The sequence below is a fragment of the Stegastes partitus genome, unplaced genomic scaffold (genome assembly GCF_000690725.1).
Source record: "Stegastes partitus isolate 25-593 unplaced genomic scaffold, Stegastes_partitus-1.0.2 Scaffold2265, whole genome shotgun sequence".
Lineage (NCBI taxonomy): Eukaryota > Metazoa > Chordata > Actinopteri > Pomacentridae > Stegastes > Stegastes partitus.
Genome location: NW_007579996.1, coordinates 27,715 through 54,315, shown reverse-complemented (window position 1 = coordinate 54,315; position 26,601 = coordinate 27,715). Strand labels below are relative to the sequence as shown.

Sequence of the window (26,601 nt, the reverse complement as noted above, 5' to 3'; positions counted from 1 at the left end):
ACAGAGACGTTGATGGACACTAAGTGGGCCACGACAGAATTAGCTTGGACTGCACACCCGGAGACCGGGGTGAGTTTACTGTGTGTGTGTCAAAGTGTGTTTATGATAAGCAGGACTGTTTTATGAATGGAGACGCATGAATGGTGGAGGGAAAAAAAAGGAAAAACAACAGCCTGCCCTTTGTAATTTGAAAACTTCTACACGTGCATGTCCACATGTAGACGGACGGCAGGACTCAAACCGCTCTCCAGGATGTGTTTTAACATTCATCGGGATGCGCTTTTTAGCGAGCAGAAAAAAGATCCGCTGCAATCCAATTTCACCGACCCACCCAGTCACAGATGGTTCCTTCCCCCTCCCCTGCCTCGTTGCACTTCAAGCATGTGAAAAGTGTCAGTTTCCGCATGTAGTAACCTTTTAAACACTGAAATATTTCTCAGCGCTGACCCGTTGCACGTCCGGGCACCCAAATCTACCTCACACAAAGTGCCAGTGACAGCCTCATCTTGCTTTCCCATGTGGCTTCCACAATAGGCTAAAGAGGAGCAAAAGGAGTCCCGACCCCTCCTCGGCTATACTTCAAAGACCGCCAGCTCTCCTCCCCTTGCCTTTGTGTGGTCCCCCTCCCCTGACTTGGTCCTTGTGTTGTGCAATGTGGGCCCCCATTTTTTATTTTTTATATTTTTGTTTTCACCCCAACGCACTTGCAGGGAGATTCCTCCCCAGCTGTTGGAAGTCGCCCACCCTCTTTATTCTCCCTTCTTCTGCCTCCCAGTCACTAAACGCTAACGAAGCCACCTCAGCTGTAAACAATCAGGAAGACACACCCCCTCGCAGGCTGTTGTGCCTTCTTTCTGCTTCCCACTTTCCTCCTCCCGTCCGTCCATCTTCTTCACCCCCTCCCTCCTCTGCCTCCTTCCCTCTTGTGAAGCCACAATGCAGCAGTGATGCTCCCACCAGTTCCAAGCAGACATGGAATACAAACGCAAACATGCCTCCCTGTTTCTTTTCTACCCAAACCTGCAACAGATGCTCCTTTTCAAAAGATGAGCCTACAGTGGCCAGCCTTTTTTTTTTGCACTCCAGATTTCCCACGTCACCCACCAAAAGAGTGGAGATGAATTTCTCCACTGTGCTTTTTTTTGTTTTGCGGCAGAATGTGCCACAGACGGTGCTTGTCCTCCCCGAGTTATCTTTCCACCTTTTGTGTTTTTCCTTCCCTTTATTTTTCTCTTTTACACACACACTCGCTAAAAAAAAAAAAAAAAATCAATCGTCCCCCATGTCTTGTTTCGGTCTTTAAGCGCACTGTATTGGCTACGTGTTTTATTTGTATGCTTTTGCAGTCGCGCAAAGGGAACGACGCAGCCTGTTTTTGTTACGGGTGACGAGTGTTTAAAAGGAAGCGATACAGTGGCTGAGAGGACAAACAAAGCAGCGTACTGAGCAAGTTTGAAGGGAAGAGCGGTGAGATTAAGCAAAACCCAGAGAAATATCCATAGAGGGAGACAGTGTATCTGAGAGGGGAAGAAAAAAAAAATCTATTTCTAAAAAGAAATGAAGTTTCACAGACTACACACATTCTCTCCGGGATGCTGTCCAGCCGAGTCTGAGTCACAGCATCTCTATCTTGTTTCACAGCGTTGCAGATAAAGCTACGGACACAATACTACAAAGATGATGCATACTTAAGTACTGATAATTGCAAGGGAGCGTCTTCGCACGCCACGGGCTCTTGTGTACAGTATCTTTTCATATCCGCTCACCTCTGTGTCTCCACTGTACATTTCTCAGTCTCGCTGTCTGCGTTTATCTGTACAGCCCGTAGCTTTGGGGTATGATGCACGTCTAGGTATGCTGACGCCTATCTGAAGGTGCTCTTCCCATTCTTCACTGTCACCCTGTATTGTGTTCGTATTTGTACATAAACCATATCATTTATACTCCAAACCAGATGGGAGCTGAAGGGGGAATTCCACTTTTGTAGCAGGGCTCTCCTCAAACCTGGAATGAGACCCACAGGGCTTTCCATAACCATACACCGAAAGCAATATACCAAGTTAGTTAGATAATAACTATTGTTAGTGTATTACTTCACAGACCCCCAGCACGCTAAAACAGGTTATAAACAAGCTAGAACGTCCTTAAAATTAGCCTCGGTGAGCTTATTTATACCAACCACAAACGAAAAAATAAAAGCACACTAATTGGTAGCGCTGAGCTTGTTGGGGTTTTCGGCGTTTCAGTTAATTCCTAAAGCTAATAATCATAGTTTATCTAAGTTCCCATCAAGGTTGCTCTGAGCTAATGTTCACTGTTAATTCGTGTAAAGTCGAAGAATGAAAAGCATTGTTAAAATGGCCATTCAGAGTCGTATTTTTACCAAAATATTGCAAAATATTTTCCCAGCACAGTTTTGAACCTCAAAGGAGGAGCGATAATTCATCCCAGAAGCATTGTTCATTGTCACGCGAAAGTGAATTTTAGAGCTTTGATTGGAAAGGACGCGGTGAAAACGGAGCGGATCGGCGATCTTGCATAACGATTCATCTTGTTGGTAATCGATGCCAAGAAAACTTGACCCTTTTTCGCGTGACCTACTTAATTCATTCGGGCTTCGTAAGCAGGCGCTCGGAGTGTTTGCCCACTGGTGCGTGTCTCGTGGGGTGACCTCTCTCTCTCTAAACGCACACATACGCAAACAGACGCACACCTACACATTCACACGCTCAAACAAACATGTAGAGCAAGTACGAGTTTGGGCAGACAGGCTCACACAAGCACATTTAAACAAACACACACACACAACTTCATACACACCCCCACAAACACTTGGCTCTTTCGCAGCGGATGATTTATTACACTGAACTAAATACCCATTGACACTTCATGCTTTTAGCTATCCCATTGACCTGGCTGGTGATTATCGATTCCCTCTGGTCGCTTCCTCCCTCTCTCTCGCATTCGTCTGGCCGTCATCTTAATGCCACAGCCGCACTACACCCATTCTCTGTCTCTCTCTACCTCGTGGCCTCCAGGGTCTTGGATGAATAGCCTTGTCTCCACCACATCCATATCACAGCCTTAATTAAGATGCTCAGAGCTCAGATGGAAACAACGGTCTCCCAAGCACAAATTGGTGCCTGTTTATCCGAGTTTTGAGAAAGTCAAATGATCTGGAGCAAAGTTTGCTCCCAAGAGTGCAACCAGGGACATTAAATTTTGTCATGGGTATGTCGTGGCATTTTAGACCAAATTATTTCTGTCTTTTGGAATAGCAGGAGGATGAGTGTTTAAAAATACCATCCTGGAACCAAAAGGCCCAAAAGGACAGTGTCATGGATTTGGGTAGCAAGTCCAACAGCTATGTCTAGTAGACGATGGGTGAATAGTGTGCAAGAAGTTTGACCTAAAACTGCACCGTGACTTTCATTCCATTGTTTAGTTTAATTTTTTCCCCCTGCTGTCCTTTAAAAGCTTTAATGCATTGCCATACCTTATGCAAAACAATTTGAACTTTGAATTGTGTTTGAATGGTGCTATACAAATGAAATGGCCAGGTCTTGGCTTTGCTAAAAAATACATGCGCTCAAATGTTCGTCTGATGGAAAAGGAAAAGGGAGCAGATCCCTCAGCACACACACACGCAGACACACAGATATATTATACACACAGGGATCGCTGTTTGAAGTGAAACGATTTAATCGTGGTGTCCTCATTCGAGATTGAAAAATACATTAGATTACAGTGTCTCACAGCAAAGCTGTTGCAGTCTAGTTTTCATGCACTCATTTAATGAAGCTGGTAATCAAAGTTTAGAAAATTTAATCCCATTTTATCCTGAGTAATTCACCCCCTGGGTACTGTAGTAGCATTGAGAGATGTAGAGGAGTGTAAAAACAGAAAAGCATGAAGGTTAACTGGTGCCTTTTTCCCTGCCTTTATTAGAGGACGTTGCAGTCATTGCTCCATAATTGAAGCGTAATTGGTTGTGAAGCAATGTGGCTGCTACTTCCAAACAGATATGAGGTAAACATGCTGTGGTGGCTCTGTGGTGAGGAGGTGACAGGTTGCTGTAATTGTGATGAATCTGCAGTCCTTGTCCCTGGCTTTTCGCTACACTAATCAGAGATGAAAGGCGCATCATGGCTAAAGCAAGGGAATGGAGGTGAAAAAAAATCCCAGTTTCCTGTTGCTTCTTTCTCTCCAGGTCCTAACCTCTGTCCTCTTAGTTTCATTCTTTCCCTATGAAGCAACGTGACTTGATGTAGCTCATCAGAGTTCAATGCAAGATTTGCAGAATGTACACTGCACAAATCACACTGACACTATGTCTTAGTATCCAGCAAGTGATCTGTAAAATATATCAACAAACGCTTACAGCCTCTAATTTGTTGATGTTCTGTATCTACTCTCTTTTCAGTGGGAAGAGGTGAGCGGCTACGATGATGCCATGAACCCCATCCGGACGTACCAAGTCTGCAATGTGCGTGAGCTCAACCAGAATAACTGGCTACGTAGTGACTTCATCCCAAGAAAAGACGTACTGCGTGTATATGTGGAGATGAAATTCACAGTGCGTGACTGCAACAGCATTCCCAACATACCAGGCTCCTGCAAAGAGACCTTCAATCTCTTCTACTATGAGTCGGACTCAGACTCAGCCACAGCCACCAGCCCCTTCTGGATGGAGAACCCTTACGTGAAGGTGGACACCATCGCCCCAGACGAGAGCTTCTCCATGCTCGAGTCTGGACGGGTGAACACAAAAGTCCGAAGTTTCGGGCCGCTGTCGAAAGCTGGGTTCTACTTGGCCTTCCAGGACCTTGGTGCTTGCATGTCGCTCATCTCAGTGAGGGTGTTTTACAAGAAGTGCTCCACCACAATCGCCAACTTTGCCGTTTTCCCAGAAACAGCAACTGGGGCTGAGGCAACGTCGTTGGTCATTGCACCAGGAACTTGTGTCCCCAATGCCGTGGAGGTGTCCGTGCCTCTCAAGCTTTATTGCAACGGAGACGGGGAATGGATGGTCCCTGTGGGAGCGTGCACCTGCTCGGCTGGTTTTGAACCAGCCATGAAGGAAACCCAATGTCAAGGTGAGTGTTTTCACAACAGATATTTTAGGTCAGTCCAGGATTGCATTACTTATTGTTTGTGGTGGTGGATTAAGAGGTTCGACATTCTTCAACAGAAGGTTCAATACATCTCTACAGAACGGCATTATTTTTATATCTTAGTTCACCCTCCCAGATACATGATCAAGAGACTGAGGGATTTCCTTACGGCGATCAATAATGTATCACATTATAACTGCTGAGGAAACTTACATTTGCATTTTAGGCACATAGTATTTGATGCTTGTGTGCAGAGTGAATTACAATGAGTGTGTGGTAGAGGGTCAAAGTCTTGTTGAAGGACACTTCATCTGGACACATGACTGTTGTGGACACACACTGATTGCTGGAGAGATTGAGTAGGGATTGTTTTGGCTCCAGGTTACAGTGTCTATCACCGGATTGTCCAGCTGCCACATTAATATGAGTCACTTATTTGCCTCGTTTTCTTCGACACATTAATCCAACGATTACAAAGCAGAATAAAACACACGCATGACACCGTCAGCGGGTGACTGCTCACTCCTCTGACCTCAGCTTTGCCTTGCAGCTGGTTGCTAAATAAATGGAAATTCAGGTTGGGCTGCCTATTTATGAAAGCCGAGGCGGCTGATGGTTTCGGGTCTGATGGAAAACATGACGGGTTCACGGAGGTTGAGAGAAAAGGTGAATTTAAACAGCAAGGTCTCGATTGAAATGGAGTGCGGGTGACAGCAGGAGAAGAACGAAGGATAAATGGAAAAATGTGTGCATGTGTGTGTTTGAGGGGCACGGGGGCGTAAAATTAGGCTCAGGGTGTCTAGGTCAAATGGAGACTGCAGAATGAGAGAGAGAGAGAGACGGCAGCCAGCAGGGTTATTGATCAGCGGGGTTGATTGCAAGGTGTCTGTGCATGCTCACTTCGTGTGCGGCTTGTGCGTCATCTCTTGGTTTGAGGGGGACTCGTTCTTCTTCTTCTTACAGCAGAGAACGATGAGGCCGAGAAGACCTTTTCTTCAATATCCATAGTGTGATCAGACAGAGGAGTGGGTGGATTCTTTACACTAGCAGCTCCTGGCACACCCTGGATATTGAATATGTGCTCACCTTTAGATTGAGAGCGTGTGCGCGTGAGAGAAAAGGGAGAGCATAGTAAATCTAAAGCATGGTGTATGTGGTTAAAAACTCATTTGTTTGTTCCTGGCAGCTCAAGGTTAAAGCCCTGGCGACTGGGCCCTGATAAAATGTTCTCTAATCACTGGAAACCACAAGGGATAAATCTCTTCCCCGTCTTCTTTTTTTTTCTCACATCACCTCTCCTCAGGTTCACTCTCCTTTTCCTTCCTCTCCCACTATTTTAGTCATTCCTCATCATCCTTTCACTGTGAATCCTTCTCTCTCTCTGATTTTCTGTCCTTGTTCCAACATGCAGTATTTCCTCCAGTCCTCCCTTTCTCTCTAGTAGTCTTTGCTTCTCCAATTCCTTCCTAATCTGAAGGCCGTTGCTCTCATTAATAAGCCACCAGAGTTACAGTAAGGATGTCAGCATTAATATTAATCGATGAGCCTTTTTTTTTTTTTCTTCCCTTCGCACTCATTTGCTGCACATTTTTCACCCCCAATATTCTTTACTTTTTCATGCCTCACACTTTCCTATTTCAGCATACATTCTAATCAGTTCCTTAAGCTCTATGTTCTGCATGAGAGGATAAGACACAGGGGAGTGAGGAAGAGAGGGAAGGGGGGTGAGCTCCTACAGGATTAGCATTTTCTATGCCTCCACCTCTTCCACCTCGCCCTCCCTTTTCTTTTTTTTTCTCTCTCTCTCTCTACCCCCTTGTCTCTCTTTCCTCCTCATTCTTTAATGGTTCCTCTAAGGGAAAAATGGATGAAAGGAAGAGGATGACCCCTTTACTCACTGGAATTGATTGATCAGCACTTTCAACCCTGTCCTGAAAGAAGAAAAAAAAAGAAAGTAGCCTCATTTAATGGGAGCACTCCCTCCACATCTTTGGTTAGGCTAATGTTCAAAAACCAATATTCACATCCCCTCTGAGTTGAGAAATTTCTTAGAGTTTACTTTGTGCCGCGTGAACTTAACTGAACTCGCTGGGGGTCACGATCCCTCAAAGAAGAAGAAGCTGTTCTACCACCTGGTAAAAAAACCAGAGGTCACTTCTTATCTGTTTATCAAGCGGTACTTCCTGTTAGCCAGTGGTGTGGATGACTCAGATTAATGATCTAGGAACAAATACACTCAGTGCTAATGTACACGGTGTAGCCAACTGGTGGTTTTGTGCTAATATTGAACTATCACAAGCTGGAAAACAGCAGGAGCAGTAAGTGGCTGGCTGCAGATTTCACCTCCAACCTTGTTTTCAGCGGGGAGCATAAATCCAACTCTGAAGCTATACGGTGACAATTATCATTCAGAGGGACAAACACGGCGGTGTGTCCTTGGCATTGATGAGCTAACGCACTAGTGGGTCAGCTAATCAACTGGCCCTTGTAAACTCTGCCTTACCTGCTCCTGTCTCTTTTTTTTATTAAGCACCACCGCAAACTCATTCATCTTTTAACGGGACAGTTTACGAAAGATATGGAGCCTGGCCAAAGTATTCTGGATCACAATGCTGCTGTCACTGTTCCCCTGGACGTCTGCTACTTATCACCCGAGTTATAAACTTCCAAACAGCCGCTATAAATGGAGATAGGGCCTTTTCAAAGGGTACCGGTGTTTTCATCTAATTAACTTGGCCACAAGAACCAGTTTAGGTAAAACTAATTTTTTTTTTTTTGCGTGAAAGTGATTTCAAATGAAGAACGACGCAGACACGGTCTTTTTTTTTGGGGAGAGAAGCGTCCCAACAATGCACTGAAGTGATTTTGGGGATGCTCAGTGTCTGCACAGAAATCTATCTTTGCACAGTTGTTTACAGAGCCATGTTTACATATTGGCATGTGTGCCTCTCTGATTCCCTGCGTGTATGTTTACATGAATTTCACACAGGACTGAATTCAGTTGAAAGCTCTTTGACTACATGTATGCAATTCAGGGGGTTTGACAGTCTCCTCGTGTGAGCAAACACACACATGCTGCTCCAGAAGCTCTGTGTTCTTCTGCAAACGTTTGCTGGAGATGCACTCATTCTCAAGTATTTGTACATGCACACACACAAAAACCAGGCTAACTGCATTAAATGAAATGTGTCAGCCATTTAACGCTGATCAAATGGAGGCAATAAGAATATCCAGTATGGTTAAGACGTAAGACCTTGTGAATCTTTGCATACTCAAGCTGAGAATTAGTTGGGAATGTTTTAGTATTTTCACTCCAGCATGAGAGCACAGAAAGTGTTATACAGAGTCCCGTTGCTCACTGGCTACTTTTCAAACCATTGAGTTCAATGTCACCATTTAAAGTTGTTATTTACGCTTCTCTTTCTCCGTCTTTCTTTCTGTTGCCATCAGCTTGCAGCCCTGGCACCTTCAAGTCCAAACAAGGGGACGGCTTCTGCCTGCCGTGCCCAGCCAACAGCCGCGCCAGCTCTGGTGCAGCCAATGTTTGTTCCTGTCGAAACGGTTATTACCGCTCAGACACAGACTTACCTGACTCCTCCTGCACAAGTAAGTGAACACCTCTTCCAGCTGACTATAGAGCATGTTTTAAAGTCTCAATGTGATGTTCATGCAATCCCCCCCCCCCTCCTTGTTTTATTCTTTCTCCAGCCAAAATCAGAACTGGGCTCATACATCATATTCAAACAATAATTAAACATGTTGCTACCCCCGAAAACAAAATTCTCAATTGTGTAGTAAATGTTCTTCAAACTTCCCTGTTTGAATTGTGCCCTCAGCGGCTGATAAAAGCCGTCGGGACTAATGTTCCCACCGTGCCACACGGACGGCAAACAAGTCTGCTTGCTTTCCCAACGTTATTCAAAACTTTATCATGCGGCTCCTCCTCTCCCCGCCTGCTCGTGAAAGTCTGTGTGCTCTGGATGCCTCCGCCCCTCCACGGGCAGAAAGTAGAGCAATTTTTCTAGTAGCGCCGCCGCCGTCGTTAAGAGAAAACATGCACACATCGGAGCAAATTCATTCAATAGTGAAGAGAGAAGGAGATCCTTTTTTTTTTTTTTTCTGTTGCTGGGGTGGGGGGCTGATTCTCCCACAGCACAGTGAGAGATAAGGCGCCGGTAATTGGATAAGAATTGCCAGGGCTCTGCCAATAGTTTGTCTTGCTCGTTGCCCTCAGCACTTTACACACACACAGACACACAGTGGAAATAAGCATGCAATTTGAATTTGAACTCCTGTCCTGGTTTTTTTTTTTTTTTTAAAGAAGAAGAAGAACTGCTGGAACAGTCTCTTATTATGTGGAAGAGAAAAAAAAAAAAACGTTCTAGTTAATGCATGAGAAATGTACTAATACCACAGCACAAGGGAAATTCTTGAGCCATGAATTGTGTTGATAGCAGCTATGGAGTAATGAATGTATGTGTGTATAATGATATGTAAACTGCATTTTGGAATATGAATCTTTGTCTATTGTGGGGATGTCTCTGTACTGTCACCAAGACAAATTTATTTACACCTATTGTGCATGGAGATTGAATTCATTCTCATTCCAAACCTATTTTGCTCATCTCATCCACGCTTTTGCCTTCCCTTCTGCAGCGGTTCCATCCGCCCCACGCAGTGTCATCTCCATCGTGAACGAAACCTCGCTCGTGCTGGAGTGGAGCGAGCCGCGCGACCTGGGCGGCCGCGACGACATCTTCTACAACGTCATCTGCAAGAAGTGCCTCCCTGAGCGGGGAATGTGCTCGCGGTGTGACGACAACGTGGACATCTCGCCGCGCCACCTCGGCCTGACCCAGCGGCGAGTGGCGGTCCGTAACCTCCAGGCCCACACTCAGTACAGCTTCGAGATCCAGGCAGTCAACGGCGTCTCCAACAAGAGCCCCTACACACCTCAGTTCTCAGCAGTGAACATCACCACCAATCAGGCTGGTAAGTACGGCTGCAGCCTCGTGGCTACGTGTCAGAGTTCAATATTGAACTTGTGGGCAAAGCCACCGTTCAAAGGCTGGGAGAAGATACAAAAGAATGTCAGAGAATGTATTCTGCGCTTAAGAAGTCGAGATCAATTTCTTGTATGCATGTAGGAGTGTGTTACATATTTTCCTTTGAACAGGGATTGAGAAGGAAGACATTCTTCTGAATGAGCTTAGAAATGGACCTTTTTTCACACGCCCACACCATGCTCTGTACTAACACCACTGTAAATAGCAATAGCGAGGCAGTGTGTATTCAAAGTGTTGAACCCTCAGTATTCAAGCTGCCCACTGGTTCCAACCCACCACTCCTCTGGCTCACAGCAACAACAGTAACTAGGCCAATGTGGCAATCATCGCTGAGATTAAATTATTTCACGTATAGACGATTGAAACGCAAATACAGAGTGAGTGAGGGTAGTAGTGACAGGCTACAGTATGTGTTGCTTATTTAAGATGTTAAAATAACTGTCGGGATTAATGATTGTTGGATTCTAAGACATTTATTTAGGATATATCGCTTTGCAATTACTCAAGATTTTTGCAGGTTTAGTGTACCCCAAATGACCTCAATAAAACTGAGCTTACGCTACCCTTTAGTTCATGTGAGTTTCTCTCTTTATTGAGGATCTCACAGGGTTCTTAAGTTGCGCCTTCGATGTGTTTAGCCGCTATGTTAAATTTGCACTTTCGGCAGACTTAGACAACACCGAGGATTATCCTTCGCTCCTCCCCCGTCACCTCTCTCTTCTCTCCATGGCCTTGTCCTCCTCACCTCTAACCTCGTGTTCCTGCTCCTAAAAGATGCTTTAGGAATGCCTTCTCTTTGTGGGTCTAGGACCCAAAGGCCCCACAAGACCCTATGTGAGGGTGTCATTGTTTTATGAGGGGTCTGGCACTTGGCTGACAGGGATCCCTGTCCACCCTTGGGTGCTTGGGGGTCAGTCGGGTGCAGAGAGAGCGGTGGAGGGAAAGGACGGGGAAAGAGAGCATCAACTGTGATCAGATTATCTATTTGTGTAGTTCCAAGACCATCCCTGCATGCACATTCACCTTTTAAGAACCAAAATAAATAATGGGGTGGTGATAAGCCCCAGGGGCCACCTCCATGGTTACTGCAACGTCTTCTCCCGGAGGAGGGCCCCTAATCCCCTGGCTAGAGTAACCAGGGGATCTGCCAAGGAAGTATTGTCTTCTGGGGAGAAAGAGACGTGGAGAGATGGAATGGATGGGGCTGGCAGGGGAGGGAGATGCTCAGGGGAGGGGAGGATTGGGCAGCAAAGAAAGACAGAGAAACAGAAGGTTGTCTGGTCACAAACACAAGCAGCAGGGGGAGAAAGGAAATGCAAGGAGGAGGATCAAAGAAGTAAAAACTGGGGATATGAGAGCTTTTAACAAAAACAGAGAGAGCAGGGGTGTGGAGGAAGGCTGAGACACTGAAGCAGGATTTATGTTTAGTCTGAACTGCATGTTGGATGCAGTCCAGACACACACACAGACACCTTTTCAGCGCTGGATGGTGGGTGTCGATCATTGTCTGCAGTTTTTCTGACAACTGGCAATCTGAAATTCGCCCCTACTTCAAGTCGTGATCAGTCAGCTGCACAGAGGTCAGAGAGGACAGGACACTGTGCTCCTCTTTCTAGTTCGTTCTGAGACACCGTGACCTGGACTAGGGACAGAGAGGAGATGGAAGTCTTTGTCGGTGAAAAAGAAGATGAAAAGCAAAGAGCTGGAGAGGACTGTTAAAGGGGAAAAGGGAAATTTAAGAAGGTGATTGCGTGAGTCCAGGAAAAGAGCAAGGAACTTTGCTTTTGAAGAGCAGGTACCACTGGTGATAGATAGACGGTGGATGTTTTGAAACAAAAGCAGTAGACCGAGGAGAGGGATTGAGTCAGAGGTACGGAACAAGCCTGAACTCAGAAAAGAGGAAAAGAGAGACGGGGAGGCAGACAGCAGTTGGCCGTTAATAGGCACATGTGAACAAAGCATGGAAAGCTGACGTGGGTGGAGTGCCACTGTGTTTTTTACACACTGTGATTTGGTGTCCACAGAGCAATGCATGTATATTTGTGCACATATTATATAAAGCGTGCTAACTGTGTAGTGCATGGACATTTCCCTGCCTGTACAGTCCATGTATGCACACCACATAATGCATATGGTTTTAGTCCAGCAAGAAAAGCCTGCGTCTGTCTGTGCGCCCCGGCTCGCCTGCAGTCGGCGAACGACTGAGGAAACTGCATGTACCAGAGACTTGTCCATCAGTTTTGCCGTTTGATTCTCTTGTCACAGGAGAATTAGACATCCCCTCTCCTTCCCCTAGGACTCTGGGAGGGAGAATTTGAGCATTAGTGGGGAATGGTTCTGCATACTAACTATTGGCCAAAGCTTCTCACAAAGCTCACAGGCTAAGACTTTGTATTTGGGCTTCTGTGGACACATAAAGGGCATAGAACTTCAAAAGACATAACACAGAAAACGATAAATAAAGCGGATTTTCCTTTATTTCTTTTGCCCCGTGCAGCTCCCTCTGCAGTGCCCACAGTTCACCTGATGGCGGCCACAGCGAGCACCATGAGCCTGTCCTGGCTGCCTCCAGAGAAACCCAACGGAATCATTCTGGATTATGAGATTAAGTACCATGAGAAGGTAAGCGGCAATGTAAGTGAACGCCTCTAATTCAATCCAATTTCATTGACTAGCATGGGTCTCTGTTTCATCTGTGTTTCTGTAAATGTGGAAAACAATGCCCGTGCTGATAAACACATGGTTGCTGTGAGGCAAGTCATTTCCATTCTTGTGTGATCATCCTCCTCTACTTATTCCCCCCTTTTTTTCCCCCCGTCCCTCTATCCTCGCAATCCTTTCCCATATTTCTATTATGCTCTGCCCTTTTCTGAACCCCTCTTGCCCTCCCTCTTAGCCTCCCCATCCTCTCATCATTTGTGCATTAGAAAGTTTCTGTATTTTCTAGAGGCCCAGAGAGTTGTGACTGGATCTGACTTGGGGAAAGAACAAAGGCACTCAGTGTATATTTGATCTGTTTGTTGTGTTCTCCTGTCAGATTAACATACCGTCTACAGTCTGTCTCTCTAAATTTTTCTCTCTTGCTCTTGTCTCAATATGTTTTTTTTCTGCGTGGTTAGGTTGGTAGAAGACGGGTTGAGGATCAGAGAAGGGATTATGATGAATGGAATAGCTACAAATTTGGTATTTTCTTCACTGTCTTCTTCTGTTTGCAGGATCAGGGTGAGGCCATCGCCCACACCATGACTGCCCAACGGAGCAACGCCCGCATCGAAGGCCTCAAGGCCGGTACTCCTTATGTGGTCCAGGTCCGAGCCCGAACAGTGGCTGGTTACGGCCGATACAGCAGCCCGGCCGACTTCAGCACCAACCTCCAAAGTACGCTATACCCATACCTGCTTCATTACTCAGGGATATATTGGGATATTTGTGGCTTAGCACCAATACCTCTATAATAGTGCTGTGCATAAGCTTATGAACATAATGGAGGCTCAAAGGCTTACAGAGTTAGAAGCCAATATGCCGATTTTTCACGCAAAAGAACTGAAATTCTTACAGAGAAAGTGACTTGTGATTTAATGAAAATCTACCTTTACTGACTGCCAGGGAAGGTATCAGCGTCCCTCTTCCACTACGTTGTACTCATTGCTGAGCAGACGATGTAAAAGAATCCCGCAGTCTTTATTAATGCATTTATTATTCCCAAGTTGCTCTACATTTTTCTTAATACAGCCTGAGGAACACAAGGGCATGATTTCACTTATGTAAGCACACTGCATGGCTCTGAAGGAGGTGTAATAGGCAGAAAAGTTTGTAGTAAAACTTATGGTACACAGAGTGATACAGCCTTTGACTACACAATGGACTGAAGCTAAAAGTGAGTGCATGTTTGCAAAAGGCTCTCTTTGTAACCGCTTTTTCTCGTTTGCCCCTAAAGCCGACCCACCAAAGTCACTGCAGGAGCAGCTGCCACTCATCGTTGGATCAGCCACGGCCACACTGGTCTTCATCATTGCCGTTGTGGTCATCGCTATCGTCTGCCTCAGGTCAGAAACATGACTCCTGAAAGAGTGAATGAATAAATCGAAGATAACAGGAAGGCAAAAGACTTCTACACAATATGTTAAAACAGCAAGGACTTACAGAAACATTTGTGCAAAATATTTTTCCTTCAAGTTAAAAAAAAAAAAAACTGAGATAGCTTCAAATGTCAGCTTTGTTTGCATGTCCTCCAAACCACCCCAGAACAGTCTCAGCTGATTGCTGCACCACCTGTGAGGCCACTGAATGCCAGATTAGCCTTCTGAATCTGTGAATAGTAAACAGATTTGGCCAAAATGCTACTTTTCCTCACTGGACACAGCATGGTGGAGCAGCTGTTGGGCCTGATAGGCCTGCCCTCATGGCCCAGCACTCAGAATCAACTGTGCGGTTGCCCGACCACAAAGAACCCAGATGCGCCCCTGTCTGCCGAGCCCAATTGACTGGGAAGATGCGAGCGGCTGCTCATACCTTTCAAAAAAGTCTGACACTGCATCTGCTAGGTCTAACCACACTCGTTTATCCTTATACCACTCATTTGTCAAGCAGCAAATGCAGTGCGTGTGTTTATATATGTGTGAAAGGTTGGCACCCACTGCTGACTGGCGCCCACTGGGTTCCCTCCACAATCCAGTTCAGGCAGCGGCTGACAAGCGTGGGCATCGGTCACGCTAGACTGAATAATAATCTCCCTGGATCCCCCTCCTCTTCTTCTCCCTCCTGCCTCTTCGCTCTCTTCTATTTTCACACCGCTACATTGTGTCTCTCTCAGGGTCTTGGCTTAGCCGCTGCTCCGACTGCCACAGAAGAAGAAGGAGAAAATAGTAATAATACAAAACACAGAGCTTCGGCATATACCAGAACAAAATTAGAATTTAAAATAAGATGCAAATCACCATCGGGTATTTTTGCCCCGGTTACTGGTTAGACAACAAAGGAAGCGCATTAACATGTAATTTCAACAACCCAGCCCCCTATCAGTGCCCCCCATCCCATCCCACCCCCGCTACAGTGCAGGAGGGACATATGCAGGAAGGATAGGATATAGAAAATGAGAGACGGGAAACTGAAGGGGGAAAAAAAAAAAACAAAACTGTAGATAAATGAATAGAAAGGATGACAGCGAGAGAGCAAGATTTGGATTGAATTGAAATGAACAGTGTGATGTCTGTAGGGCGAGGAAGGCGAGACAGCTGAGCTTGCCGTTTGAGCCTTTGTCTCAGCTGCTCATTTTGGGGGTACCGAGAGTGAATGCTTTTCACTTGGTGCCTCAGACAATGGCATGATATCCTTTTGTTTAGACTTGCGTTTACAGTCCCCAAGTATGAATCATTTTACCACTTGGCATTGATACAATCTTTATCAGCATATCCCTGGCTGCCAGCTCAAAAGAGACAAAACATCTTCACCAAGCCACATCGTGGCGCGACTGTATCGCACGCTACACCCGGCGTTATTAGGGATCTGTTTTCTCCTCGTGCCTTTGTTCCTTTCCAGTATTGGTGCCCTGCTGTTTGGAGCCCACGTGACTTAGTTTGTGTTTTCATCTTCCCCAACAGAAAGCAGAGAAACGGTTCAGAGTCAGAGTACACAGAGAAACTGCAGCAGTACAGTAAGTCTCTTTGCTAAGATCCCCCTTGTTTTTTTGCTTTACTCTACATTCCAGCCGCAGTATTCCCAGCGTGATCTTTAAATGCACCACAAAGGAGTTAAGAAGGATCTTTTCTCCATACTATATTGATGCAAACAAAGTTTTCACTGCATTACGTAGTTTCATCCATTGTTCAAAGTTTGCTTGGCAACATAGATTCACTTTCCTGTTCTTGCCACTGAATCCCCAATAGTAACGCCGGGAATGAAGGTCTACATTGACCCCTTCACCTACGAGGATCCCAACGAAGCAGTGCGCGAGTTTGCCAAGGAGATCGACGTGTCCTGCGTGAAGATCGAGGAGGTCATTGGCGCAGGTAACCCACCAAAGCTCCTGAGCTACAGGGGGAAGACTGCTAGTCACCTCCAGGCCATTCCGTTAGAGGACTTCACACCAAGCGGTACTTTCACTCAATTCATCGCTAGCCCTCTTCTTGCTCCCTCCCCCCTACCACACTCGTCACCTCTTAGGAAACCTTTTTCCCCAGTCTTACAGATGTCCCCAACACTCCCTTGTGTTTTTTAAAAAACATTATTAGCTGTGTCCCCTTTAAGTTAGTGTTACTCACAGTCCTTAGCACCCTTACTGTGCCATGAGCATTCAGAGTAGTTGTAATAGCTTTTGTATAGAGGATTATCATTTCACCCATGTCCTAAAAAAGTAGAACCCAATCCTGGAACGAGAGCAATGCAGTGTATGGAAATTGATTTACTTTAAGCATGACACAGCAGTCATTTCTAACTGATTAAAAATCTTCTTGAATCTAATGAAACCAGATTTTGGACAATGCAACACTATAGCCCCATACAGATAGGATTTATTTCTCTAGGGGAGATTTTAATCCTGTCTAAGCGCATGTGTGTGTGTGTGAGAGAGTTTACTGTTATCTCCCCCAGTACTAATTACAGCCCTGATGTTTTTTTGGCACACTTGTTGACCTTCCATTTCTTAACTTATTGTACAGATAAACACTCTTGAGTGTTTGCACATGGACTTTCCTGTTTCCAAGTGTTGAATTTCAGCTGTCACCCTCATTTGACTTCTGTATAGTTTAGTAAAATAATTTAACTTGTATGTCTCTGACATACTGTTGTTATTAAAAGCTCATGTAGAGACGCTACGGGCTTGTCATGTGGGTAATGGCTATCTTGCAGTATGTTAAACTGTTTACTGTGGAATGTGCTGTGTGCTTTCCAAGGGACACAGCTAATAGTTATCTGCTGCATCCCTTCATAATATTTAATCCATCTGGATGGGGCACAAGATATTAAATTGTTTCTAGTCCAGGATTGGCTGTCTCTAACCCTGCCCATTTTTTAGTATCTTGAGAACCTCTTAATTAAAAAGAGGCCTTCTACTGGATCACTATATTTAACCCCTTTGTCTGGCACACCTCATCCACTATGTGGTTGTATTTCCTGTTTTTTTTAGAACCCCTCCCTATCATGATGTTGTAGACAGTATTTTATGCATTTGATATATTTGAAAGTAATATCTCTGCTTAAAAGCTGCAGGACTGTGCCCATGTGAGATTGAGATTTTTTTTAAAGCATATGTATCTGAGCCAAAATGGAGGACGTTGTGATGGCAGAGATGGGAATCCCCTACTACTGCTTCTGCTACTACCATTACTACTGCTACTACTACTACTACTACTACGACAGCTCTTCTACTGCTGAGGCTACTACTTGAAACCCGTCGCTTCCCAGCATTCGCCTTTAAAGTGACGAACCCTCAACCCCTGTCTTCCCTGTCCCCTTCCTCTCCTCTACCCCTTCCTCCATCCATCCATCCATCCGTCCCTCCATCCCTTGCCCTCCCCCTCCCCCCCCAACCTTTTGCACCCGTGTTGACACGTATCACTCATCGCCTACTTGTTCTTTGCATCGTTGCACACGCTTGGTGTAGACTCTAAACGTAAAGCGTCCACGACCCCCAAAACCCCCAAGCTTCTGTCTCCACCCATCTCCTCCTCCTGCGCCCGCTTCCCCAGCCCCTCTGAAGCTTAGCACCACCCTCCCTCCCCTACATCCTCCCCCCCATCTCCTACGCTCCCCTCAGCTTCACTCATCCTGTCACCTCGCTGTTCCCATTTTTTGTGTTTCGTTTTAACATGTTTTATTCAGTTCTACACCTTTCCACATTCCACCATCATGCCTCTCACTCACCGTGTTGTTTCTTTTAATCCGTGACTTAGCAGCACAAAGTCACTGTATGCTCCCCCTTCCATCACCATTCTTTGAGACTGGCCTAGAGTCTGGCTTCTCTTGCAGTTGCCCCCCTCTCCCCCATGTCCCACCCCTCCTGCTACCCTTCCCTGGCTCCTTGGTTCTAACCAGTTAACTGTCCCCTCTCCCCTCTTCTCCCCCACTCTCCTCCACTCTTCCATCATGCCTCTCTTCCCTCCCTCTTTTTCTCTCTCTGTCCTTCCATCTCTTCTCCTCCTTCTCTTTTGCTGTTTTTTTCTGGCTGTCTGACCTGGGCTCTCGCAGGAGAGTTTGGGGAGGTGTGCCGCGGTCGCCTCAAGCTGCCGGGCCGCCGGGAGATCATCGTAGCCATCAAGACTCTCAAGGTGGGCTACACCGACCGGCAGAGGCGAGACTTCCTGTCCGAAGCTTCCATCATGGGCCAGTTCGACCACCCCAACATTATCCGTCTGGAAGGCGTGGTCACCAAGAGTCGGCCGGTGATGATTGTGACGGAGTTCATGGAGAACGGGGCTCTGGACTCTTTTCTAAGGGTGAGCACAAACAAGCAAAACCAACTACTTTATCATTAGCTCATATATCTGACAAAAAAAAAAAAAAAAAGCCCATCCGAATCTGCTTGATCTGCTTTTTTAGTTCTCACACTTTCCTCGGAGCCTTAACACGTCTTTTTCAAACTCAAGCTGCAGAGCCCACAATGGGAATCTGACAAGTGCTGCATTCAGGCAGTTAGTGACATTTAGAAAGAGCTCAGTCTCCAATGAATCTCTGCCTCAAAGTCACATCATACATTGTCTCCCAGAGAAAAGGAAGTGATACGAGGCGCTACAGAGAAGAGAGGACTAGAAGATTGGCAGGTAGAATAGAGAGAGAGAGAGACATTACAGTGTGAAACGATGGCAGATGAAAGATGTGGGCAAGAGGAGCCAAGCTAAGAAAGTAAGGGACACTGAAAATAGAAAGCCAGGTAGAATGTAAATAAGGGACAAAACATATATTCCTTTGAACATGCAAGCTTGCTCCACATTCTAATTTATCCTTGTCACTCTCTCTTTTCCTTTGCCAGCTCAATGACGGGCAGTTCACGGTGATCCAGCTGGTTGGCATGCTGCGCGGCATCGCAGCAGGCATGAAGTACCTGTCAGACATGAACTACGTGCACAGAGACTTGGCTGCCCGTAATATCTTGGTTAATAGTAATCTGGTGTGTAAGGTGTCTGACTTTGGCCTGTCGCGTTTCCTCGAGGACGACCCCACAGATCCCACCTACACCAGCTCACTGGTGAGTCGGCGTACATGTTACATGTGTGTGTGTGTTTTCCCGTTCATGTTTGAAGTCGACGTTTCAAGGTGCCACATGCGACTTTTTTAACATCAATACATCACGACTGATTTAATTTTAGCCACTTTCACAAATTAATTCTGAAGTCTATTCCCATATGGCATGACCAATCTGGGTAGAAAGAGTTTTTTTTTTTCTTGTCACTTTGGCACAGGCAAGTGGAAAATAGGAACAGGTGAAACAATAGCATAACAAAAGTATGGATGCAGTTGAATTTATTGCAGAATGTGTGAAATTGCAAACTACAAGAGTACCTCCAAAGGGCAGAATTATGGGTATTGTGGTAGCTATGTCCTTTTTTTTTAAACTTAACATGCTGCAGCAGATATCCAGAGATTTTGACTATTATTTCGCTCCCTGGTATACGGATAGGCCTCCTCCCCCAACATTAGTTTGTGTGCTTTTTTTTACTTTTTAAACAGGAAAAAGGGCACTCGTCTTCATTTGCAACCCAGCTGGGATTTAGGGTGATTGAAAAGTCACTTCTAGTTTAGCGATGCAAAAGAAAACAGGACCTGCAGCGATATCAGGGGGAGTGAAAAATGACAAGTTTCTTGGTGACAAGAAGCAGTCGTGTTAATTTGTAAATTCTTTACTTTGAGAGACACCGCCAGTATGAGATACCAATCATCGCTCGCAGTTCAGTTTTTCTGAAAGGATTGACGATGATATATTGATGTTGAAAAACACAGCAAACGGCGCATTAAATATTCTTGAAGCTTCACTTGTTCGTACATATCATTCTTCAGAAATTTGTGCGACTAACCTTGTGCGTATGTTGGTGTTTTGTGTTCTGCGGCATGCACCCATGTGTTGTGCATCAGCGCTTCCCTTAGACTGTTTTTCTCACCCTCTCTCTCCCTCTCGTATGTGTGTGACTCTGTGTTTGTGCTCCATCCTTCCAGTATTTCATGCTCACCTACTCATTCGCATATCCACAGGGCGGGAAGATCCCCATCCGCTGGACGGCTCCCGAGGCCATCGCCTACAGGAAGTTCACCTCGGCCAGCGACGTGTGGAGCTACGGCATCGTCATGTGGGAAGTAATGTCGTATGGCGAGCGACCATACTGGGACATGAGCAATCAAGATGTAAGCCCATGTGATGATTTTTTTTCCCCCCATATGCTTGATATATAAAAAAGGATGTAGTTTTTTTTACCACTTCTTTCATATATACCCACCCACTCCTACCACTCACTCTGGCTCATATGCATAACTTAAAGCTCTTCTCCCCTTTTACCCCTGACTTTCCCATCACTTCCCACATCCCATCCCTGCTCCTCCCTCACTTGCCCTTTCCATCGACCCATCTCTTTCCCACGTGTTGTCCGTCCTCCCTCTACGCTCGGCGTTTCGAAGTGATTGTGATTTTCTCCGTTGTCCTTCCTCAGGTGATAAACGCTGTGGAGCAGGACTATCGACTGCCCCCGCCCATGGACTGCCCCACGGCCCTGCACCAGCTCATGTTGGACTGCTGGGTGAAAGAGAGGAACCTGCGACCCAAATTCACCCAGATTGTGGCCACGCTGGATAAGCTTATTCGCAATGCTGCCAGCCTCAAAGTGGTCACCAACAGCACACAGTCCACTGGGTAAGCCCTCGTCATAGCGTATAACAAGTATGTAGTTCACATCAGGTTCAGAATCAGTGTGAAAGCCTCGTCAGGCGGTGCTTTAAAGGAGATGTGTGCTTGTTCTGTGCGTCTGGTTGTAAAAATAGACTTTGTTCGTGATGTCGGTTCAGAGGTTCCCTCAGGTTTCTCGTTGAGTGCTGTTATAGATATATCAATAATGTCTAACTATGCACTTTGCATAATTAATGTAAGTGTGGAATCCCTTTGTTGTGGTTTTCTGAAGTTATGTGGCGGAGAAGATTTGCGAGATGCTTGTGACAGACTCTAGTAATATGTAATTAGTTTACTGAATGAAGTCAGTTGACTTGTTAGGAAATGAGAGGGCTGGCCGAGCCATTTCAGCTACACCTGAGCTAGACACTATGCAAATATCCCTTATCAAAGTTGATACAGTGCATGTGAGTCACTCTGACTCAGCTGTAACAATCTTTTAATGCATATAAAGCACAGATTTCTTCCCATACAACCCTTTAGTTCCAACAATTGCAGGCTGAGCCATTATGCAAATCCAAATTACCATCACTCAATACAACCCTTAAAGTGGCTCCTCCACCTGCCGGGAGCTCAATCAATGATGTCACATCTACATTTAGCTGAACTATCTTTCTTTACAACCTGTTTCTTGGAGAGAATTTGGAGGATGGAAGGTGGTGGAGTTAGAGCGCCGAGAAGCGGGGGGGCGGGGTGGGGGGTGACCTACCTATCTGTCCCTGCATCAGGGTCTTTCTGTCTTGAGGGAGGGCCGCAGACAATCCTGGGTTGGGCTCATGGGGGAAACCAGGGTCTCGGTTGGCCACTGGAGTGACGTTCTTAGAAGATTAGGCTTGCGGTTAATTAGCTCGATTAAGGCGATGCAAAAAAGAGATAGGAGCGCCATTTAATTAGCCACTAACGAGATTTTAAACGGGCCAGCGGAGAGGTGGCCTCCTGCCGACAAACCTAACAAGGAAAGAGTGAGAGATGATACAGTCGCCCTGGTCGGCACTGAAGGGTGGCTAGAGGTTAGCTAACGCTGTCTGACATCGACGTCCTTTGGCGGTGTGTGTTATATGTACTTAACTGTGTGTGTGCGTAGAGAGAAACGAGGCGACATTAGGCTTCCAGCGTCATGAGTCATTTCCATGTTTACCTTTCTACTGTTGAGTCTCTGATGTAAATACAGAGATGCGCACCTGAGAAACTCCCCACATCCAATCTCCAAATGTCTGAAAAGTCCTCAGGAGACGCTGCGACAGCTCCGATCGTTTATCACGCCTTGGCCTGTAGCAATCTCACCAGCTAGCTCACAGTATTATCCAGCTTTCTGCTTGTGGCTCACATGTGGCCAGCAATGCTCTTGACCGCTTTTGAAGCCAACTTTCGCGAAGCAAGACCAACAATACTCCATTAAGCGAAGCCAGCGTCTGGTGTTAACGACAGCCCGAGGCCTCGGGCTCCCAAGCACAGGCCTTATTAAAAATCACTCCATCTACACCACTCAATGGAGCCTCTGTATCACTGTTATTAACTCCCCCCTCCATGCCTTTTCTCTTTCCTCCCTCTTTCTCCCTCCATTCCTCTTTTAATTGTTAATGAATCTAATGCCATCAAAAAGGATGACAGGGTTCAACAGAGCAGAGAGGAGAGGAGACAGTGGTGCTCTTTCTCTTTGCCTGCTCCCTCATCTGTTTCTTCTCCTTCACCTCCTCCCCACAGCCTCCTCCTCATCCTCCTCCTCCTCCTCTCCACCTCAGCCTCCTCTCTTGTTCATCCGCTCCACTCTGAGTTGTTGCGCCACTTTTATTAAAACTCCCAAGGTGGCCCTCTCTATCTGCAGCATTGATCAGCGCAAGAGGTTAGCTTCTTTTTTAGAAATGCCGTTTTGGGCTGCCAACAGGTGTGCAAGAACGTGCAAAATTCACTCAAGAGCCTTTTTTTTTTTTTTTAAAGTTAAACAGCCAAAGGAGGTATTGCACAGCTTTCATACACACAGAAACGGACAGTCAAACACACATGTAGGCTCGTGAGTCACTTCTTCCAGAGACGGCAGCATCATGAGTCAGTCGTAACGCGCAACCACACACATGTGAACAACATCTGTGTTTACATTCCACAGATGCTTCTCCCGTTTCATGAAGCATTTTCCGAAAACGTCTTTCCACCTCTGCGGGACTGTGCTGCATGCATCCTTTTTGTCAAGCCAACGTTGCATGGAGATCCAAAAACAGCATATGCTAAAACATTAAAAAACACCCTGAGAGAATGTTCTGTAAATGCAAAAATGATGTGCTAAAGTGCATATGGCTTATAGCCTGCTGGTTACATTCATGCTCATACAGACAGCCCAAATTTGATTTGAAGTGACCAGCGAAACCGCACGGAATCCAATCTTCCCAGATCAGATTCAAACCACATTTGTAGGTGGTTTAAAAGTGCAACTCAGTACAACCGCACGGATTGAATTTCAAGTTGTTGTGTGTTTTTTCTTTCTGCCGCGTCAGTCCCAGTGCGACACACTGACATGTCCTTGCAAACATGAAAAATAGGAACCAACAAACAAGCAGAAAAGCTGCTCGAAAGTCTCCGTGAGAGTTTGTGTTGGCCAATTTTTTTTTTTACAAACAGATGCTGCCAGATCGGTGCATTCTTAGTTTCTTTCTTTTTTTTTAATATCACACTTGTTGATAGTTTTATAGCAGAAAATCTGATCTGGTGATTTCTTGTAAATTACAATGTGGTTCTGGAGCTCCGATAGCCGCTCAGTGAACACACACCACCACCACCTCGCCTCACCAGCTGCAGCGCCAACACCCACCACCCAAGCCTCCAGCCAGTCTCTCCACAGTCATAAAAGTACCCCCACCCACCCCCCCCCCCCCGCCCATGCACACAACTCCTTACATGTGGAGGAGAGGAGGGGAGAGGAGAGGAGGAAGGAGACGCAGAGAAATGGAGAGGTGGCGCTCGGCAGGGGGGCGTTCGGGGGTGAGGTTGGCCGGTAGAGGCAGCAGAGTGACGACCTTAACCCTCTCTCTCTCTCTGTCTCTCTTTCTCTCTCCTCCCTCCCCCTCTCCCGATGTAGGGTATCCCAGCCCTTGCTTGACCGCTGTGTGCCAGACTATACCACTTTCACCACTGTGGGGGACTGGCTGGATGCCATCAAGATGAGCCGCTACCGTGACAACTTCGTCAACGCCGGATTTGCTTCCTTTGACCTGGTGGCCCAGATGACAGCGGAGTGAGTGGAGCTAATCAGGCCTAACAAGTGATTGACTGGACTGAGTTTGAGAGTCAAATTAGTGCTACGCAGATTGACCTTGAGGGAATAAAAATAGCCTGGTGGCTAAATTAAACATGATAAGATGTGGGAAAGTGGGCTCTGAGTAGACTCGCACGGCAAATGAATAACAAAAGCAAAGCAATAAAAATAAAGCGCATTTTGCCGTATTAGTACATTAAGCCGGCATTCCAGTGCAAATGCAGTTATTTTGCTCTGAAAATAAATCATGCCTCGAAGATATACACTCTTTATATTGCATTTCCCAGTATTTATGTACACATTACGCTTGTTTTAAAAAGCAAAATGCAAGATTTATGGGTAGCACAACTGGCCAAGAAGGATGAGAGAGAGAGATGGTGTAATGTAAAGAAATGAGAAAACACTAAATGTTTTATGCTTCTCTTCTAATTTGGAATGTTATTGGCCAATCAGGACTGTAGAACAGATAGGATTACGTAATCAGAAGAGGAAAAAATCTGATCAGCGATACACAATTTGGCAGCACAAACCACCTCACAAACAGGAAATGATGCAATGGAAGCCACGGAAATTGCCGGCCAGTGATGATCAAATAAATGAATTAGGATTATTATGATAAATAAATCATTCTCATTAGCCGCATAATAGGCAGTGGAGGTGGGGGTAATTTGTTTCAATTTGGCTAGGCTGACAGGTGTGGTGTACTGTGGCTCTCTGTTGCCCTTAATGGCCAGTAATTCCTCTAATGGTGGCCATTTATTATCATTTCATCCTCCGTCGCTGTGCTGATGGGGATAGCGAGATGTGCGGGGGGGGAGAAAAAAACAAAAATACACCATTTATATGTGTGAGGTTGCAGTGATACACCCTGATTTGGCTCTGGAGAGGACAGATGTGTGGCGTGAATGCATGTCTGTGTGTGTGTGTGTGTGTGTGTGTGTGTGTGTGTGTGTTTGTTCACTTAGCTGCACACCTTTGTTCTCAAATGGGCAGAGACACAAAGTCAACCAGACAGGCAGAGTGTATGGTGTCTGCGTGTAATATTAGATTATCCAGTGTTTGTGTGTGTGAGTGAAAGCAGAGGACGCAGACAGTGGCAGAGCCCCAGCAGTCAGCTAATCGCTGCCCCAGACGACGTCCTCCGCTATCGACTGGGGAAATCAAACAAGCGAGCGGAAAAGAGAGGTTCTCGTGATATTACTGTGCCGCGTTAAACCAACATGGCCACGATGATTAGATTATGCAGCCTGATTAATGGCGAACAAAGCCGGTGTGCTCTCCCAGGCCTTTTTAAGAGTGTAGTAATGTCAACTGTATGTCAACAATTAAACAACCGGTGTGAGTTCTTGGCTTAAACACTAATTTACACTTTCCAGTCTTTGCTGAAGTTTATAACCACACACACACACACACACATGTATATATATATATATATATATATATAGTGCAACAGTGGGCAACTTAAAGCTGATTTGCTGACACACAGACCCATTCTAAGTATGAGTGACAGGCTACCAACTGAGTAATCTGTCTAATATTCTGTAAAGAGAAAAAATGAAAGTACAAATCTTTGCGTCCCTGTTTCCCTGTTTTTCCAGCTCTGTGACAGGCTGCTGTGGACTCTGTGAAGTCTGCCAGCTGCCAAACAGTAGCGAAGTTTCTTCTTTAATCATTAACTATCGTTATGGCCTTTTGACTCCCGTCCTCTTGCCCACCTGCTGGGCAACAGAAGAACGCCGCATTAGCGACTAACGCCTCACGATAGCTGGATGAGTGTCCCCATTTTGCTAACATACTCTCAGGAAGCCATTTCATGGGCGATTGCCAAGGTGACGCCGGTGCCTGTTCTCACCCGGCAGCGAAGTGCGTTCACTTGCGGCGAAAAGCGAAATTTGCACTCCAAACTTCAAACATGCGATGTTTGTCTACTTTCCTTTTTTTTAATTTTTTTTTTATGACTGAGCCACCTGTTCTTATTTTTTTTCCTCTCCCGTCTTTCTTCTCGTTCCACAGGGACTTGCTGCGAATAGGGGTAACGTTGGCCGGCCATCAGAAGAAGATTCTTGGTAGCATTCAGGACATGAGACTACAGATGAACCAAACGCTTCCTGTCCAGGTGTGAGCGGCAGGAGACACAGACCGATGCAGTCAAAGGACAGCTAGACAGGAAAAGAGGGGGAGAAACTGTGCCAGAGAGGGCCACTGGAAAACCCTAGCTGCCTGATCCATCTCTGCCAATTAGACACTATGAAACTGGCTTGCAGTGCCTCTGAATATATTTTTTTTTCTTTATTTCATTACCACTTA

At 45.8% G+C, this 26,601-nt stretch overlaps 1 protein-coding gene across 6 annotated transcripts; it reads left to right on the top strand.

Annotated features, from left to right (window-relative positions):
* On the top strand, positions 1-26,601 carry LOC103374514 (ephrin type-B receptor 3). 6 transcript variants are annotated; one of them, XM_008304611.1, is made up of 15 exons: positions 1-69; positions 4,424-5,096; positions 8,565-8,720; positions 9,771-10,106; positions 12,678-12,802; positions 13,396-13,558; positions 14,118-14,226; positions 15,781-15,833; positions 16,066-16,188; positions 18,365-18,612; positions 19,146-19,361; positions 20,363-20,512; positions 20,815-21,014; positions 24,118-24,273; positions 26,308-26,601. In XM_008304611.1, exons 1-15 carry the CDS (start codon positions 13-15, stop codon positions 26,414-26,416), a joined length of 2,874 nt encoding a protein of 957 aa, XP_008302833.1. In that variant the 5' UTR covers positions 1-12; the 3' UTR covers positions 26,417-26,601. The 6 variants fall into 6 exon arrangements, with proteins under 6 accessions (XP_008302833.1, XP_008302835.1, XP_008302830.1 ...); XM_008304613.1 differs by having other exon boundaries at positions 16,054-16,188; XM_008304608.1 differs by having other exon boundaries at positions 16,054-16,272.

What these genes read in the sequence shown, in the direction of transcription:
- LOC103374514 (XM_008304608.1), top strand. Translation starts at nt 13, where the DNA reads ATGGACACTAAGTGGGCCACGACAGAATTAGCTTGGACTGCACACCCG. An exon ending in AGAGGACTTCACACCAAGCG is followed by an intron (nt 16,273 to 18,364) that starts GTACTTTCACTC and finishes GGGCTCTCGCAG; the next exon opens with GAGAGTTTGGGGAGGTGTGC. An exon ending in GGGACATGAGCAATCAAGAT is followed by an intron (nt 20,513 to 20,814) that starts GTAAGCCCATGT and finishes GTCCTTCCTCAG; the next exon opens with GTGATAAACGCTGTGGAGCA.